The sequence below is a fragment of the Echinops telfairi genome, unplaced genomic scaffold (assembly GCF_000313985.2).
Source record: "Echinops telfairi isolate 266 unplaced genomic scaffold, ASM31398v2 ScPeMD7_60;HRSCAF=208, whole genome shotgun sequence".
NCBI lineage: Eukaryota > Metazoa > Chordata > Mammalia > Afrosoricida > Tenrecidae > Echinops > Echinops telfairi.
Window position 1 is genome coordinate 3,981,205 of NW_022103958.1, and position 17,415 is coordinate 3,998,619.

The following is a 17,415-nucleotide window of genomic DNA, read 5'->3' on the forward strand; positions in this document are numbered from 1 at the left end:
GGTGGTGGTGGTGGTGGTGGAGGTGGAGGTGGTGGTGGTGGTGGTGTGCCTAAGAGGAGGACGAGGTCATTGGCTGGGGAACCCCCGGGACGCCCGGATGTGCGTACCAGGTCTGCCAGCTGATCGAGCACCTCGTTGACTTGCTGGCTGTACACAAGCCCGATGTGGGACTTGCCCATGAGACGCCTCACCTTCCTGCGGATGTCGTTCTTATTCACCTGGAAAGCAAGGCAGGGCCTTCACGAGGGTGTGCTCTGCTCTACACCTTGAGGTGGTTCCAGAGACGAGGCCACCACTGGATAGGAAGAAAGAGCTGTCTCCTGCCAGCAGGCTCACATGGGGTAACGGCTTGACCCTGCCCAGGACGGCCTCGGTGGCTAAGTGGCTCTCGGAGCAGTTCTGGTTTGAGTCGCTGGGGGGACCCAGAGACACTTCTAACTGGCACACGAAGAGTAGAGACACCCTGGACTCAACTGCAGCCCGACATGCCCGAGGGTTAGGGAGCATGATCCCCTCCTCCCCCCTCCCGAGCTAACTGGCACCCTGGAGTTCAACAGCGTGAACTGTGAACAGAAAGGGAAAGGCACCCGCAGGCCTGTGGGGCACCCTCTGCGTCTCATCAACCGGTCTCTTCAAGGCCCAGGAGGCTGGAGAGGACAGAGGAAGAATGCCGGGGGCCTCTCCCACCAATCCCAAATGCAGCTATCCCGCCCAGGGTAGGACTCTTCTGACCACACGACCCCGCCACAGCGAGAGCCCAAGAACAATCCACCCAGATGAGAGTCGCTTTTTCTACTCAGCTATGAAAAACCCCACAGGATAGATCCCATGGAAAAGTGGATTCTGAGCTGCCGTTCTAAGGTGTGTAGGGCCTCCTGCTTAAAGGAAAAGATTTAAATTCATTGTCTTCTGCGGAGGGCTCCGTTGATGAAAACTATTTAGCGAATGAGACCATTTCATTTGAAACTCAAAATAAGCCAATGGTATAGGGTCATTCTGGTGGTGTCTTGGGTAAGCTCTTAGCTGCTAACCTAATGGTCCACGGTTTCAACATACCAACCACCCCTTGGGAGAGAGGGAGGGAAGGCAATCTACTCTCATGCACAGCCTTGGAAGTCCTTGGGGGCACTTCCACTCTGTCCTGTTGGGTGGCTCGGGCTCGGAGCTGACCCGATGACAGTAGGCTTGGGCTTCCTTTGCTTTTCAATGTGGTCACCAATGACCTTTGCACATCCCTTAGCCAAACAGCCTGGCAAACCAAAAACCAAGCACACTGCCACTGCCAGCGTGTGGATGCCAGCCCACAGCGACCCTGCAGGACAGGGACAACTGCCCCAGCGCGTTTCCCAGACGGTTGGCTTTCCCCCATCTTTCTCCCTTGCCTCGGAGGGACTGGTGGTTTTGAACGGCTGACCTTGAGGTCTGCAACCCAACGCATAACCACCATGCCACCAGAGCCCCCTGAACAGCCAGGTAGTTTCCCAGAGACCGGATTTGTTTCAGAGGGATGTCGGAGCTAGACCACCAACTCTCAGTCAATCCCCGGGCAGCGTCTTGCCTGGGCCGGCACTGAGACGAGGGAGCAGGAGCGGGGCGTCAGCAGAGCCGGCGGGCGTTACCTTCATCAGCAGCATGTAGGAGATGAGGTTGTGCAGAAGCGTGGCCAGCAGGCGGTCCTCATCATCCTCCAGCCGCTTCCGGTCGTGTTCTCCCAGGGACAGGTACCTAAAGGCAAGGCACGGTCGGTGGGATCACAGACGGAGCTGGGAGGAGACTGGACCTGCGCATGCCCCGGGAGCTCCCTCAGCTGCTCACCGGTCGATCATCTCCTGGGGACCCTGGTCCATGCCCATCCCTTCTCGCTCCAGCATCACGGCATCCAAGAATGCGTCTTCCCAGAACTGCATTTGATCCCACAGAGTAGACCGCTCTTTGCCTGCGTGGAGCGGAGTTCATTTAGGGACCTCACGTGGCGACTGCATGTAACCTGCTGTACCATGCCAACACGGTGGCCAACCCCAAAGGCAGAGCAAGCCCTCCCGTGACAAATTCCAGGCACTGAGAGTCCAAGCCTCTCTCCCCGGAGCGAACAGAAGCCCCAGCTGCGTCCCAGTGAGGCCCGGCCCGGCCCCTCCCCGGTGGAAAGAGGCGAACAGGGCACACAGAGCAAGGTGGTTACTTAGAGAAAAGGTCTCCAGGGCAGCATCCTCTAACTGGTCCCACATGGATCCTTTGTCCCTTCCTGCCAATCCGAGGGCAGGAAGGAACCCGGGAGAGCAAGCAAGTGAGGAAGGAAGACAGAAAGACAGGCTGCAGATTAGCACCAAATCCCCACCCCTCTGGTTTTCAGCCCTATCCCCACCCCACCCCACCCTACCCCTTCCTCCAGACCCAGCAGGCGGCCGGCCTCGGATACACGACTGTCCCGATGACAGCCAAGGGTCCTAGTTCCATGCTGTCCTCTCCCTTGGTCCCGCTTTCGCCCAGGGGAAGGGGCTGTGCCCAGTGGCTTCTCACCGAGGAGTCCCTCGTAGAGATACACCCGCTGGCTAGCATCTTCAGCAGAGCGAACGGGGCTGCTCACCAGTCTCTCCTTCGTGCTTGGCTTCAAGCTGTGGGCCTTACCCTGGCGAGGGGAGGAGACAGGGCAGTTGTCAGAGGCGCCAGGGCGCAGAAAATCAAGCAGCTCGTTGAGCACTGACCCCAGCAGCTAGCCACAAGGCTGGCCTCGGCCACTCTGCTAGCCGCTAGCATCCGACTAAAAGCCGATCGGGTCACCCACGCCTCCTAAATCGCACAGTGCAGTTGACATTTGGCCTTGTCTTGCCTCTGTAAGGCTTTCTTTTCTCTCAAAGAAAAATCTGGCAAGCTCTCTGGTGCTAGATGGCCCAGTGGTAGCAGACTGATGGGGGCTTGAGGCCCTGCCTCTTGTTAGCTAGGGGACCTGGGGCGGCAAACGCTACCTCCGCTGAGCCCAGATTCATCTTCCCTGCAACAGACCCCTCATCAGACCCCTCCAGTTGAAAACACGGTCGGCATTTGATTAAAAGTCGTTTTCCTCTGTCCTATGAGCTCTGCTGGCCCCACAGGCATGCACTCAGCCGCTGGCCGCCATGTGGGTAGGTCGAACCCCCCACCCCCACCCCGGGCGACGAAAGGCCTGTGAGCTGCTCCCGCCAAGAGTCCAGCCTGGAAACCCCTACGGGACAGTCTGACTCTGTCACCAGGCTGGGCTGCTATGAACTGAAATGGACTTGACACCTAACGCCTTCTCGAAGTGCCCCTCAGAAAACCCCCACCTCCACCTGCCACCGCCACACGACCAGACCTTCGATTCACCCCAAGCCAGTTTGTAACTGGGCAAGAGGTAGGTCTGCCCATTTCCCAGCACATGGAATAGAGCCGTGCTGAGAGGTTACTGGGTAACGGTGTGGCTGAACGTTAGCCCAGGAGTTTATCCAATGGGCCAGAGGGGCAAAACAAAGCTTGTTTCTTGCAAAAACAGCCTGATTTGAGCCACGACGTTCAGGTAATTGCTCTCGGCAACTCGACTGTGCAAAGAGCCCTTGTCTGCCAGCCCAGGCCAAGAAGTGCCAGGAAAGGTCGCACCAGCGACACGGGTCCTTGCAAAAGAGCGAGTCCGTAAGAGCTAAGTGTTCAGAAGGGAGCACACGAGAAAGATTTCAAACAACCTTCTGAAAACTGGTCTGTTTAGACTCGTTCAGCTGACTCAAACTATCCCCTGCCTTCCCTCTGGGATGTCCTCGCTCAGCTAAGAACATGTACCCCGAAGGCCTCCGGCATGGGGATGACTACCGGGGTTCAGTATTGGATTCCAGCTACATTTCATCCTCCATTCTCCCCGTACATCAAAATGAGGATATACAAAGCTCTCGTAGACACTATCTAGGAGCACTGTCCGTGAGAGCAAATCAGCAGTGAAGCCTACCAGCAGCTCCCAGAAAGACTGACCGCCCTGGGGACCCTACGCAGGACCACTCTGAGCCTGCATGAAGTCAGCAGCCGTGGGGGGTGGGGGTGGGGCTATAGAATTCCCATCCAGTCTCAGGAAGCGGTAAGCACAGAAGGCTCACATGGCCTCATGGGGCGAGGCCGTGGGCCCCCAGCCATCTGCCTTTGATCAAGATTCTTTCTGCCCAACCCGACGGCTGGCTTATCCGTGATCTAGGGCATGTGCTGTGTGTCCTGAAGTGTTTTGTTCTCCATGTGTTGCAAAAAGCCGACCACTCAATACAAACTGACTGAATGGCCCGTTTCCAGGGAGGGGGAAATCTGCCTCGTTTCTGGAACACAGAACTCGGCACTTAGGAAACCATATACTAGATGCCAGTCAATGAGTGAACACTTCCAATAACCATGGGGAAGATCCCCTGAGAAGGGGACTCAACTCTCAGCCACGCAATTCCCAAAGTCCACCATGCCGATTCAGAGGAACCCTCTAGGGCTGGGGAGAACAGCCCCTGGTTGAGTTTCAGAGGCTGAACTCTTGACGGGAGTAGAAAGATCCATCTGTCTCCTGCAGAGCAGCTGGTGGTTTCGAACTGCTGGCCTTGTGGTTAGCAGGCTAACACAAAACCACTGTGCCACCAGGCCCTAACAGCCCAGTACTAGGCAGGGGTATAAAGCAGACAAGAACACCCACAAGGCGGCACTCCTCGGGACAGTCAGTTACACCCAACCAACAGTGCAGCGGTTGCCCCAGAACAGAGCCCACCAGGCATGGAGGGGCAGGGACCCGGGGAGGAAGTGGGAGAGGCGGTGAGCCGAGGAAATGGCAACAAATGTCACAGCGTGAAGCGTGTATAAACTGCGGCGACCCAAACCAGAGCTGTAGCAAGAATAAAACCGGACCAGTTCACAGACATAGGGAGGCCGATCCCGAACGAGAGCCCCCACTGCCACGGCTGCTGCTTTGTCTCCTTCGAGCACAAAGCTTTTACCACACAGGTCTGACTGGGCCAGGAGCCCGAGTCATCAGGACTCGGCAGAGGGTTCTCAAGGCGATCACAGACTAACGAAAGAAGCCTTAGAAACACTCTCTTCAAAGCTGAAATGCATGGGGACTGCCCCTTCGTTCTTCGTCCACTCACTGAATAATCCTTACAAATGAGGAGACGCTCGCCCTTGGGGCGTGTTATCAGGAGGGGCTGGTCCCTGGAGGAGGACATCGTGCCTGGTCAAGTGGGTCCATGAGAAAGAGGTGGGCCCCTCGCAAGTCCTATGGACCTGGCGGCTGCAGTCATGGGTTCAAATACAGCAACGAGGGGGAGGGGGGCGCAGCACTGGGCAGTCTCATCCGGCTATGCGGGGCCGCTGTGTGCTGGGACCTGCCCGCCGGCAGCAAGGACAACGACCCATGCCTTCTCTCATCTTGCCCTTCTTGTTGCCATGTCCCCCCGCCCCAGTGAAAGCAAGTGAGCAAAGCTTACAAAGATGGCGCTCGTGGCAGAATTGGTCTCGATCTCACTATCGGACAAGGTGGCCCGAGAGCTTGCCAAGTGGGCACTGCCCTCGCCACCTGGCCCATCACCCGCATTGCTGCTCAAGTCACTGTCTGCTCCAAGGGTCTCTCCAGAACTGTTACTCACCTGGAAAGGCAAAAAAGGTAGTGAGGCGCAACCCCCAAGGAAGAGCCCCAGCAGCGCCGGGCTGTCAGGGCCCCCGATGATGCCAGAAGGGCGCACTGTGCCCCTGGCTCTGCCCGGTCACCGCTTGCAGTACCTTCTGGAGAAGATGAGAAGCCCCGGGGGAAATCCCAGGTGGAGAGACCTAGGACAGGTAAACATCTCCACCTGGAGAACCCTGCTGACCTGAGACCAAGCGTGGCCTCCAAAGGGAGGAGGCCGCGCTCCCTCTTTGAGGGAGACTCCCACACCCCGCCCACCGAATGCCAGTGTGGTGTACCCCTACCACGGTGCTAACTTCAGAATCCTGACTGGAGCTTCGGATCATGACAGCTGGACTCGCACCGACAACGGGGTCTGGGTCGGTCCTCTGGAACAAGACACGGGGATGCGAGCCCATCAGGGCCGGGGTCCCATCTGTCCTTGGCTTCCCGGAACCACACTGGGTGGTTCTTTCTGTGCCCATCAACCCACCCCACCCTCCTAGTTTCATAGCCCCCACCCGCAGAATACGAAACATGATTCTGGAAAGAATCGGAAGATGGTGGAATTTCCCATGGACTCCTGAGGCCACGAAGCAGCCCACGGACGACATGCAGGGGATTAAGAACAAGCCGTGGGTCTGCCGCCCGCAACCACACAGGGAAGTGTCTAGTGCTTTCCTTTCCATCTTTCTGATTGTCTCTGAAAAGATCGGGGCTTGTGTATAGCTCCGTATCCTTGCTCCATTTCCCCGTATCCCTGAATCTCTGCATCTCAGCGGGCCTTGTGCAGACTTACACCCTGAGACCAGACCCCTCAGGGGACACTGAGGCTGTGTTGAGGTTTTCTTTGGTTTTCCCACCTGAGATAGCTAAGCGGATTCCGCACCTCAATTAACAGCAAAGATGTCACAAACCTGGGACCCGGATGTCAGGCTCACACCACTGTCGGCGCTGATCTGAGACTTTTTCTCCTCTGTCTCGGCAAGGTCAAAGGTGGGCTTGGCTGCTTCAGGCCCTGCAGAGGGGGAAGATGGCTGGTCACTCCGGGCACCCAGGACAGGGGCAGGCTGGCAAAGGGGGTGGAGCCGCGGCACAGCCTGGCTCACTTGCCTCCCCACACGCTGCCCCGCTCAGGACCCATGGAAGAAGGTGTCCCCGAGATGCCTGAAGAACCGAGGAGGGTGAGCGAGACCTGGTCTCGAGGCATTCTGCTACCAGCTTCTCAGCCGGAGACAAGGAGGCAATCACCCCCGAAAAGAGAAGTCCCACAGGCAGAGGTCTGATCCACACCCCACCGCAATTCACAGGCAGGGCCACACTGGCACCTGAAACCAACTAGGGGTCCCCAGGTCACGCGGTGGGCCCCCAGCCACATGAGATAGAGAAATGGGGTAGCTGGTCACTGTCCAGCCCGCCCTCTGACTGCTACATCCAAGACAAAAGCCAACCCCCCATCTTTCCCTGCCCACCCACAAAAGTACGGCAGAGGACAGGATGACAGAAAGCAAGAGAGCGTGCCTGGGCAAGCCGCCAGAGAGAGCTGGGCAGCTACAGACTCAACACGGAAGGGGAAACCATCTCTGCCAACTGTACCCACAGGCCCTCCAGTGTGAGAGGGTACCAGCCAATGAGGGGCGCGAAAATGGGCAAACATCCTCCCCACCAAGTCTGCAGCAAGGGAGGGCACGTTCGTTCTAAGCGGCTTTTCTCAACAGACACCCGGATCACGGCCTGCCTGCTGGGGAGGCGTGGCTGAGGCCCCACGCACCTGCAAGTCACACCCCACCTGCCTACTCTGACTTGGTCCAAACACACCCCCTCCCTGAGAGCAAATTTGGGCTGGGGCCGACCAAGGGAGCCTGGCCCACATGGGCCTGGGGAGTTGGCAGGTATGGGAGATGTGGGAGCAGGAAGGGGCATTTGTTCCTTACTCTGTTTTTCCAAAGCTTTTTGCTTTTTCACTTCCTGGTGCTTGTTCCACAATTCTAACTCAGATGCAATGCAAGCGGGAGAAAAAGACAGACAGAGTCAGAGGCTGGTCAGACAGATGGAATGGAAACCACCACCCCCCCGCCCGAGTTGGTGTGGTCTCGGACCTAAAACTACAAGAGATAGAAAGCTATGGTTGCTTCTGCTGGGAGCGGTGGGGTGTGTGCGTGCGCAGGGAGAGGGGGGAAGGGGGTGTGTGTCAAGAGATCTGATGTCTTCCCTCAAATTCCGCTCGATGTTTCTAACCCTGACCCCAGTGCAGCTGTGAGATTCCTGCAGAAAGCCAGAGGGAGGGCTCTTGACAGCTGCTCCTACAGGGAGACACATGGGCCAGCCAGCGGGGCGGGACCCTATCACTGAGGGGCCGCAGACACCTCTGCCTTGTGGGGAATGGTCTGCTGTAAAGAATCCAGAGAGAGGGTTGCCTCAAGCACTCCAGGGTCTCAGCACAAGCCCCTTCCACTCAGTGGGCTGCACAGAGGCCGGCTCTGGAGACGGCCACCACCCCCTGCTGGGGCTACCTCAACCCGACTCAGCAGAGTCCCTGCTGTAGCCAGGCATCTGGAAAAAAAATCACTTCTACCAGGCCAAGTCCATGGACCTGTGAGAGCAAAGGGAAGCTCGTTTCTTTTCCCATGTCCAGGACAGGTTAAGAGGAACACCTTCCTGGGTAAAGCTGGGAGGACAGCACACCTGGCCAGTCTTCTCCCCGGAGGGAGCCTTGGCGACAATTTAGTCCAATCCCCTCGTGGGAGGGGCAGAGACCCTGAGAGAGGAGGTGACACTCCTGAGGTTGCATTCCCAGCTGGGGGCTGGGGGGAGACTAGGAGTGAACTCCGGAGCTCCAAGCTACAGGTCAGTGCTCTTTCTGGGACGTCCCACCAGGCCTCTCGGCCACGGATCACGCTGGGCGAGAGAAGTTGAAATTCAGCCCACTCGCTGCCAGAGAGTTGATTTCAAATCATACCAAGGCTGGTCGGACAGAGCAGAGCCTCTCAATTCCTACGGAAACGCACAACCTCGTCTTCCTCCCAAGAGAAATCCGGCTCCACATGCACTACACAGGACACTGGCTCCTCACGGACATCTCTACGTAAGGCCACGGCAAATGACTGTGGCAAAGAGCCGCGCCCGGAAGTGTGGGACCTCCGAGTGGACGGGGAAAGAGCTCACCGAGATGGCTGCAGGTCAAGTGGGAAGTGTGCCTGATGGAGGCCATGCCCCGAGCGCTCATGAGGCGCTGCCCAAGGCTGAACTGACACACCAAACACAGGCAAGCTGACTCGGAGGCCGGGCAAACCGAGGCGCCAACTCAGAAATCCACCCTCTGCGGCACGCCACCGAGAGCCCAGGTACGCTGGCTGGCCGGACAAACCTCCGAGGAGACAAATCCAGGCAGAGGCCGCTAGACTGGGGAAAAACTGGCTTCGGAGAGCCGGACGGTCCGAGGTTGCTAGCCTAGAGATGCCTCTAGGAAAGTCCCCAGAGCTGCCAGGAGCTCACGGCCTTTCTACCATGTGGATGAGGAGGTCCTGATGCACAGGAGAAGTGGGACCCAGGAGGGTGGCCCAGACTCCCTGCACTACGCTGCCGGGGAGGGAAGGGGAGGGGAGGAGAGAAGAGGGGAGAGGAAAGGAGGGGTGCTCTGAGATGAGAGACGGCGAGGGACCATGAGAGAGACTCCCGTGGAAAGGGACCAAGACTGGTGTCTCTCTGGAAAGCGAAGCACGGGAGAAAGAAAGGCAGGGTTCTGGGTGAGCGGAGAGGAGGGCGGCACACCCCACGCCAAGATGCCTACCGATAGAGGCAACGAAGTTCTCCTCCTTTAAGCTCCGCGTGTCCGGTTCCTTAGGGCCCCTGCCTGCGGTACCGAGTGCCCGCGGTCCCAACTGGGGAACTCTCAGCTGGGCCATGGCCTTTGGGTCCCCCCGCCCAGCCAGGCCAGGGTCTCTGAAGACTGGGGTGTTCACGCTCTCCGTGGGACTTCTCTTCCTCTTGTCTGGTTCTGGGGAAAAGACGAAGGATGGGAAGCGGTCACCAGAGGTGGTGAGCGGGACCCGAGGCATGGCGTGAGGTGGGAGAGGGAAAGACGCAAGAGCAATGGAGGAGGGGAGATAACCAGACAGGGAAACATCCACACTATACAGACACACACACTAGGTGGGCGGGAAACCCGTCACCACTCCCTGGGAGAGGAGTGGGAGAGCCGTGGGTGGCCTGGTGCCCGCCCAGCGTGACCCCTACCTTTACTGTAGTAGTGGGTCTGCGCGATCTCCAGAAGCCCAAAGATGCTGGCCATGCCGCCCAGCCCGGCGTGGGTGTATGACTGCTCCAGGCTGAGGACCGTGCACTTGAGCAGGTCCAGCATCCCCTTATAGACCTTCCGGCTGATCTCCTGCAACGAGAACCCGTCCCGCTGCCATTGGCCCCCCCGGCATCCACCGGCAGCTTCCCGGGGAAGCCGGTGCCCAGCCCCCGACACTGACCACATCCGGGATAATGTCCTGCCGGGCTTCCTCCTCCGACTGCGTGGTACGGTTCAGCTTGCTCAGGACGAAGACCCGGAGCTGCTCGCTCTCCAACAGCCTCCGCACCTTCTTCATGCTGAGCCAGCCCACCCCCTGGCCGTCCAGCACGCTGTGCACCACCTCCTTCAGGAACTGCTGGTTCTCACTGCGGGGCGCACACCACCTCTGGGGTCACCAGCCCCGGGACAGAGCATCCCCACACACACAGACACCTGCTGCTGCCCACCCTCCCCACTGTCTGCCCACCTGCCTGGTGCCAACAGAGGCTGCCCAGGATGGGTGGCATCCCCCTGCTGGGAGCTCCCCTCCCCTCTCGCTCACCCCCGCCTCCACCCGTGCGCACCCAGGGTCGGGCTCCGTGCAGTACCTAGAGTTGCTGGAGCGGCCCTGGGGTGACGGGGGCTCTCTCTTCACGGTGGGGCTGTGTTTAATGACAGACGACTTCTGGTCCACCAGGGCCCGCCTGTTCCCTAAAACCGGGAGGAGGGGGGATGAGCAATGTCACCACCTGCCAGGAAGCCAACAGGCAGAGCGGGCTCGGCTCCAGCTCCCAGCTCCTCGCCCATTCCCCAGCGATGTGGCGGCGCTGGGGATGGAGACTCAGGCTATTCCACATGCACCAGCAGAGGCCCCCATGGGCAAGCCCAGGCGCCACAGGGGACGGGGCAGGTCAGGTCACACACGACACCGCCTGCTCCACAGAGAGAACGGCCCTCAGGCGGGTGCAGAGGGTGCTCAGGCAGGGGTTAAAGGTCATGCACAGCTCACGGTGAGACCCACCTTCACCCCTCCCGGGGCCGGCTTCAGTAACAAGCTCCACTAGAGTATTTAGCCCAAACACTGGGACACAAAATACACAATTAGTAGGTGCCCTGTGAGACCCCCCAACCCTTACACCCCTCCGTGGAGCCGTCTCACAGAGCAGCCTGAAGGGTGCACGGACCCTTGGCTCTTAGGCGCCTCTGCGGGGCTGGGAGCCTGATCCAGGTGGCCAGGTACCGGGCCAAGGGCTCTGGGTAAGGCCATTCGCTAAGACTGTCCCCAGTCTGGGCCTGGGCAGATGACATACAGAGCCTTTGGGGACCGCACAGGCACATGCATGAACAGGGGGCAGCTAGTGTCATGGCCCAGGGGACCGAGGGGATGCACAGGGAAGAGACTGGTCCTGCAGGTGCTGCTGTGGTCGGAGGGTGGGCTGGGAGGCTGGCAGGGGAGGAGCGAAGCAGATGAGCGATGCAGCGGCATGCAGACGTTCCCATGGCCTCCCTCTGCCGGACGACCCAGGGAGCCAGGGCCACCAACGAGCACTGTCCACTGCGAACTCGTCTGTCAAGGTGCTGGTGAGGACCCTCCCACTTGCTTCTAAGAAGTCCCATCTACCCTAGATCCTCATCTCCTCCCTCCATGGGGTCCAGGGGGCAGTTACAGAAACCCTGGTGCGGGGGCTCACTGAGCTTCCTACCCTAAGGGACTATTGCAGTGCAAGACCCAGAAACAGCCACCAAGGGTCAGCTGACATCCAGGGAGCAGAACTCCCCCCACTCCCCTCAGAGGCCGGCCACCACCCTGGCCCGGGCCCTGGGTCGACAGGCAGCCCAGGTAACGGCGTCTCACCCATGCACCCCGCCATCCTGGGGAGCCAGTAGCAGCAAGCTGGCACATGACTGTGTCCCCCATGCTCATTCCCACATTCTTCCCAGCACAGCAGTCATCCCCCGGCTGCCAGCATCCTACACGGCCTAACGGGTCGTCTCATGGCTACAGAGACAGTCCGTCCCGGTGTGACCACGCTCAAAGGCCCGCGTGTGCGGAGAGCCATGACAAGACCCATCAAAGGAGGTGTCCCACACGGGGTACCTGCCAGGGCCAGAGGCTTGAGCCGTATCCCAAGAAGCCCTGGCTTGGCAGATGTGGGGCGGCAGGTACCTTTCAGACTCGGGAAGGGCGTGGCCTTCTCACGGGCACCTTTGGTGGGCAGAGCGAGGTTGGAAAGACTGAAGCTTGTGCTGTGGTTCCGATACAGGCTGCCTGTCACGGAGGCGGAAGGGGAAGCAACGAGTCCAGGGGTCAATATAGCAATGGCTGGACCGCCACTGTCACCCCCCTCTTTTCCAAACACCAGCCCAGTGCCTCTGGCCTATGTGAGGGAGATCCCGTCTCCGTTAAGCATTGCTGACTCCCTCCCTTCAGTCCCTCATCCACGGTGACCCTCAGGCAAAGCCTGCCACGCCGTGTCTGGGGCCACGGCCCGCCTGCAAAAAACACTTGCCATCAGCCTATCCCATGCTGCCTCTCTCTAGTCCCCTAAAACCAAACTCACTGCCATCGAGTCGATGCTGACCCACCGAGACCCTCCAGGACAGGGCAGAACTGCCCGTTTTCTGAGATGGACACTTCTTTTAAAAAAAATTTTATTTTATTGGGGGCTCTTATAGCTCTTATCACCACCCATCCATACACCCGCGGTGTCAAACACATCTGCACATATGTCATCATCTTTCCCAGAACATTTTCTTTCTACTTGAGCCCTTGGCATCGACTCCTCATTTTCCCCTCCCTTCCCCGAGACGGACACTCTTTATGAGAGTAGAGGACTCTGTCTTTCTCCTCCGGAACAGTGGGGGGTCTCCAATTACTGAACTTGCAGTTAGCAGCCCATCGAGTAACCACTAAGCCACCAGGGCTCCTATCTCTAGTCTGCGGTCTGTCTTAAATCTTCAACTGACACCTCCCCTCGTCTCAAAACACCTTCTCAAGGCACCAAAAAACCTCAGAAACTCATGGCCATCGAGTCAGTGCAGACTCAACACGACCCTATAGGACAGGGTGGAATAGCCCCTGTGGGTTTCTGAGACTGTCGCTCTTCACGGGAGTAGAAAGTCTCTTCTTTCTCCTGAGGAGCGGTTGGCAGTTCCAAACTGCTGACCTTGCAGTCAGCAGCCCAACGAGAAGCCCACCACACCGCCTGGACTCAGCACACTCACAAAAGCAGTGCCTCCTGGGGCCAAAAAGACACCAGAGTGTGCCCACACAAACCACGGCTGACCAGCAGCCTTCCACAAACCGCAGGCTGAAATCTCAGGCACAGAGACCAATGACTGGTCTGCCCCGTCCCCTGTGGCCCACCTCTGTGGAGTCGGCTGGCTCCTAAGGGCCAGTGTCAGGGAGATTGGTCACCTGGTGCCCCGGGTGTTTTCCTATCGGCTCAGCTGTTGCGGGACCGGGCCAGGCCCGTCAGCAATGCCTTACTCCCAAATGACCTGAACTGGGGCTAGAGAATGCCCGCCCGCCCACCCAGCCCTGCACTTGGCCTTCGAAACACTAACTGCAGGGCAGCCCCCACCCCCACCCCCACCAGAGAAAGCCCACCAGAAGAGAAAGCGCTTACTGGCAAAAGACATGATGCCCCCAAAGCCCTCGGTGCTGTTGTTGGAGACGGTGGAGGTGGGAGAGCTGGCTCGGGAGTCCGACTCCGCTTCCGAGTCACTTCCCAGCTTCAAGCTGTTGGGCCGCAGCAGCTTTTGAGCCCTTGGGATGCACAGTGGCCCCATGAGGCCCCGGCAGGGGTCACAGGGTGTGGGCCTCCATCCCTCCACGCCCTTTCCCCAGGGCCCACATCCGGGGCTGGCTCAGCACCACCTGGGGGCCAGCAGGACTGGTCTCAGACTCCCTGCCTGGCAGCCACCACCTCTGGAAGGGACCCCAGGCTCTCACCGAGTGCCATTGACATTGTGGCTGAACCGGGGAGTATAGCTCTCCCCCTGCTCATCCTCATCCTCCTCAGGGGGGAAGGCGTAGTGGGGCTCTGAGCTTGGGCTGTCATAGGGTCGCCTGCGTACTGAGTCCTCTCCGGTTTCCGCCGGGGGCCTGTCCAAGGCGTCTGACTTGCCCAGGCTGGGAGGTGCGGTCGGGAGGAGCTTGGGAACACCGGCAGCGGCCTCTGTGGAGTCTGCCGGTTCCTAAGGGCCAGCGTCAGTGGGCATTGGTCACCTGGTGCTAGGGATGTTTTCCTAAGGCTCAGTGGTTGCAGGGCTGGGCCAGGGAAAAAAGAGCACCCCCACCCCCCCACCTGCCCTCGTCCTCTCCCCGCACTCACTACCCAAGGGGGACTTTAGCCATATCCTGAGGAAGCCCAGTAACCTCCTTCTGGGGGGTGGGGGGGAACTGTTTCTGAACGGGCCTGAGACCTGGGACCGGCGGTGAGGGAGGAGGGGATGGACACCACAGGCCTGTCTCAGGCACAGTCTCCCTCACCCACCCTCCGTGTCCTCACGTACAGTGGAGGCTCTGTGCCTGATGGTGCCGGGGCTGCTGCGGGCGGTGCTATCAGAGCGAGTGAGCTGGGGTGGGCCTTCCTGGGAGACCTCGGGGGCCGGGCCGGGCACATCTGCTTCCTTCCGGTTCTGAAGCTCCGCCAGCTCCACTTCACTGGCATCCCCCAGCGCGGCGTGCGTCGGTGGGTCCATGTCTGCCGGAAGCCGAGGGCCACAGCTACGGACCCCGTCGCTCCAGAAGTGGCCCCGGGCCACCGGAGCTGGCCCCGTCCCCAAGAACACTTACTAGGGGTGTCACCGCTGATGTCACACTTCATCATCTCACTGACAAAGTCGCCAAGGGACGAGTAGGAGGAGCTCGAGCCGTCATATTCCATACTGTCGCTGCCACTGCGCAGGGAAACCCAGATGGACCAGGTCCGGGGGGGGGGGGGCGGCGCTCACGAGTGCAAGGAGGGAGAGCGTGCGCTAAAGCTGATCGCCGTGCTGACTGCACAACTCTTTAGTATGAACCCCACTGAAATGTGCGATGTGACGTCCATGTCAAGGGCAGGGGGTGGGGTTGGGGCTAGCAGAGAGAGGGGAAGAACCGGCCAACAGTGCTGGGAAAAGTAGAAGGAGCCCTCCTGACTCAAAGCCAGGGAGGCCACAGAGCTCACTGCCATCGAGTCAATCCCAGGAGCCCCACAGGTCAGGGGAGAACTGGCCCTGTGGGTTTCTTTACAGCAGAGAAACCTCAGCTTTCTCCCTTGGAATGGCCGGCGGTTTCAAACTTCTGACCTTGTAGTTAGTAGTCCAGTGTGTAACCAAGACCTCAGAGGCTGACGCCCGAACCCTGAGATGTTGTCCCCCGGTGGAAACAAGGGCCGGGCGGGTGGCTCCTGACCTAAAACGCCGGCTCTCACCTGTCGTCAGTGGGGTCGGAGTCCGAGTCGCGCTCCGGGGGCACCCGCAGGGCCTCAGCCAGCTGGGAACTGCTGTCGTAGACGCGGTAATTGATGGGCTGCAGCTGATGCGCGTACCACTTTGGCTTGTCACCAATCAGGGCGGGGTCAAACATATCTGCCCGGGGAGGACACGAGGAAGAGTTGGCAGTGGCAAGGGGGCGTTTACAGTGGAGCGGTCGTGGAAGGGGAGGCCCAGCGGCTAGAACCCAACCAAACCAAACTCATTGCCCTTGAGTTGATGCCTGCTCTCTCTCTTTTTTAAAGAGAACTTTTCTTTTTCTACTTGGTTGTGAATTGGATGCAGGTTTACAGAGCCGGTCATCAGTTTTACAGTCAACAACTCGAACACGCGTTGCTTCAACTCACCCATTGCAATCTTCTCCTCCCACCCCACCCGCCAGTTTTACTGGCACATAATTTAGGCTGTAATTCTTAAGTAGAAAGGCTCGTCTTCTCCCCCACAGAGCACCTGGTGCTTCCAAACTGCTGACCTTGCAGCTAGCGATCCAACGTGTAACCAGTATGCCATCAGGGCTCCTTGGCCCGAGATTAGGAAAGGAAACGGCTGGGTTAGGAGGCAAGGGCTGGGGTGAGGCCATGGGGGAGGCGCAGCTCAGGGGAGGCGGACTCACTGTTGTGAATTCGCTGGAAGGCGTAGTTGGTGGGGTTCAGGATCCACTCTCCAAAGTACTCCACAGCCTGCGTCCTGGCCAATTTCTCAGCAAAAGGGCTCTGCCGGGGCCGTGAGGCTAGAAAGGCGCCGGCCTGGAAGGCTACCACAGGCCGGGGGAAGAGACGCAGGGTCCGCGTGTGCATCTGGAAGCCCTGCAGCACGTTGGGGGAGTTGAAGAAACGGACCATGGCCACTCTGGGGAAGAAGGGCAGGGCGAGAGTCTGAGCCCCATCCCCGGCACAGCAAGGCTTCCTGCCACTGGGGTCTCGGAGCCCCTCCCAGAGCCTCCGGCTTCTAAGGTCAAGGGGGAGAGTACCCAGTAGAACTCCTCAGTCTGCCTCGGCATCCCAGGCCTAAAGGGATGTCAGAACTCCTTTTCGTTTACTTTGGCTGAGGTCACAAATACAGCCAGAGACCGTGCCCATTGTAAATGGCAAGACCGGTCTGCCCCGGGTCGCTGAGAGGGCACAGGGACTGGTTTAAGAGCTGCTGACTGGCTAAGCCGGCTTGGTCTTACCTGGTGGCGACATCCACAGAATCCACGTCGTTGCCGTAGATGAGGGGGTTGAACTCAGTGGACGGTGTGGACTGCAGGTCGTGGGAGGGCCTTCCCAGGAGGAGCGGGATCTCCTGGCCCTCGTGGAATTTCTCCAGGTTGAGGATGGGCTGCGTGTTGAGACTCATGCTGGCTAGCGCCTGTGGAAACACACGGAACCTCTCCTAGGAAGCAGCTCGCGGGAGGCCGGCCAGACCCGGCTCCTAGGAAGGCGCCTCCCCGAGGCGTCCACGCCACACGCTGCCGAAAGCGCCGCAATGAAGACCTATGCCGACCTATTTCAGAGGCTTCAAGAATCCACGTAGCAAATGAAGGGGGAGGAGGAGAGAGTGGAGCACATCCTGGCCCACCAAGCCTTGAGGACGATATTCCCGCTCAGAGCAGCCAATCCACAGAGAAGACCATATGGCTGGCCCCACTATGAGACACGACATCCCTCACTGACCCATAGCCCTACAGGGGACAACACTGGAGACACAGTGTGGGAATTCCATCCAATCTGATCCCACCACACCGAGGCAAAACACTAAGGGTGTGCAACAGAACAGCGAGGGGAGCTGGGCAAGGAAGTCCCCAGGGAATACCAAAAATAGACTTTGGGGCCAGGGCTTGGCGCCTCAACAAACTTGTTGGAAAACACTCCTGAAGGCCAACAAGCAGTCCTTGAACTAACTATATAAGCTTTTCTTTCTTATTATGTTTTGTTTTGTTTTGTTGTCATTGGCTTGGTTTATTTTGTTGCTTGGTTTTGCTCTGTCTTGTTTTTGTGCATGTTACTATCTCCGCAGGTCTGTCTAAATAAGATAGGCTGGATGAACA

At 58.9% G+C, this 17,415-nt stretch overlaps 1 protein-coding gene across 37 annotated transcripts in view; it reads right to left on the bottom strand.

The window, feature by feature from the left end:
- Positions 1–17,415, bottom strand: part of MADD (MAP kinase activating death domain) — a 48,720-nt gene that overhangs the window by 18,603 nt on the left and 12,702 nt on the right. For 7 of the 37 annotated variants that reach the window (XM_045290896.1, XM_045290894.1, XM_045290895.1 and 4 more), the window contains exons 8-29: positions 16,558–16,736; positions 16,000–16,235; positions 15,326–15,482; positions 14,707–14,810; positions 14,424–14,614; positions 13,861–14,105; positions 13,535–13,674; positions 12,073–12,174; positions 10,927–10,986; positions 10,514–10,616; positions 10,105–10,291; positions 9,863–10,013; positions 9,417–9,623; positions 7,561–7,614; positions 6,544–6,644; positions 5,932–6,015; positions 5,451–5,609; positions 2,518–2,626; positions 2,180–2,242; positions 1,816–1,936; positions 1,620–1,725; positions 108–218 (exon numbers count right to left, since the gene is read on the bottom strand). In XM_045290896.1, coding sequence (XP_045146831.1) covers positions 108–218; positions 1,620–1,725; positions 1,816–1,936; positions 2,180–2,242; positions 2,518–2,626; positions 5,451–5,609; positions 5,932–6,015; positions 6,544–6,644; positions 7,561–7,614; positions 9,417–9,623; positions 9,863–10,013; positions 10,105–10,291; positions 10,514–10,616; positions 10,927–10,986; positions 12,073–12,174; positions 13,535–13,674; positions 13,861–14,105; positions 14,424–14,614; positions 14,707–14,810; positions 15,326–15,482; positions 16,000–16,235; positions 16,558–16,736 — 2,970 coding nt within the window. The remainder of the gene's footprint in view (positions 1–107; positions 219–1,619; positions 1,726–1,815; positions 1,937–2,179; positions 2,243–2,517; positions 2,627–5,450; positions 5,610–5,931; positions 6,016–6,543; positions 6,645–7,560; positions 7,615–9,416; positions 9,624–9,862; positions 10,014–10,104; positions 10,292–10,513; positions 10,617–10,926; positions 10,987–12,072; positions 12,175–13,534; positions 13,675–13,860; positions 14,106–14,423; positions 14,615–14,706; positions 14,811–15,325; positions 15,483–15,999; positions 16,236–16,557; positions 16,737–17,415) is intronic. The other 30 variants (XM_045290900.1, XM_045290899.1, XM_045290919.1 and 27 more) reach the window with 15 other exon arrangements.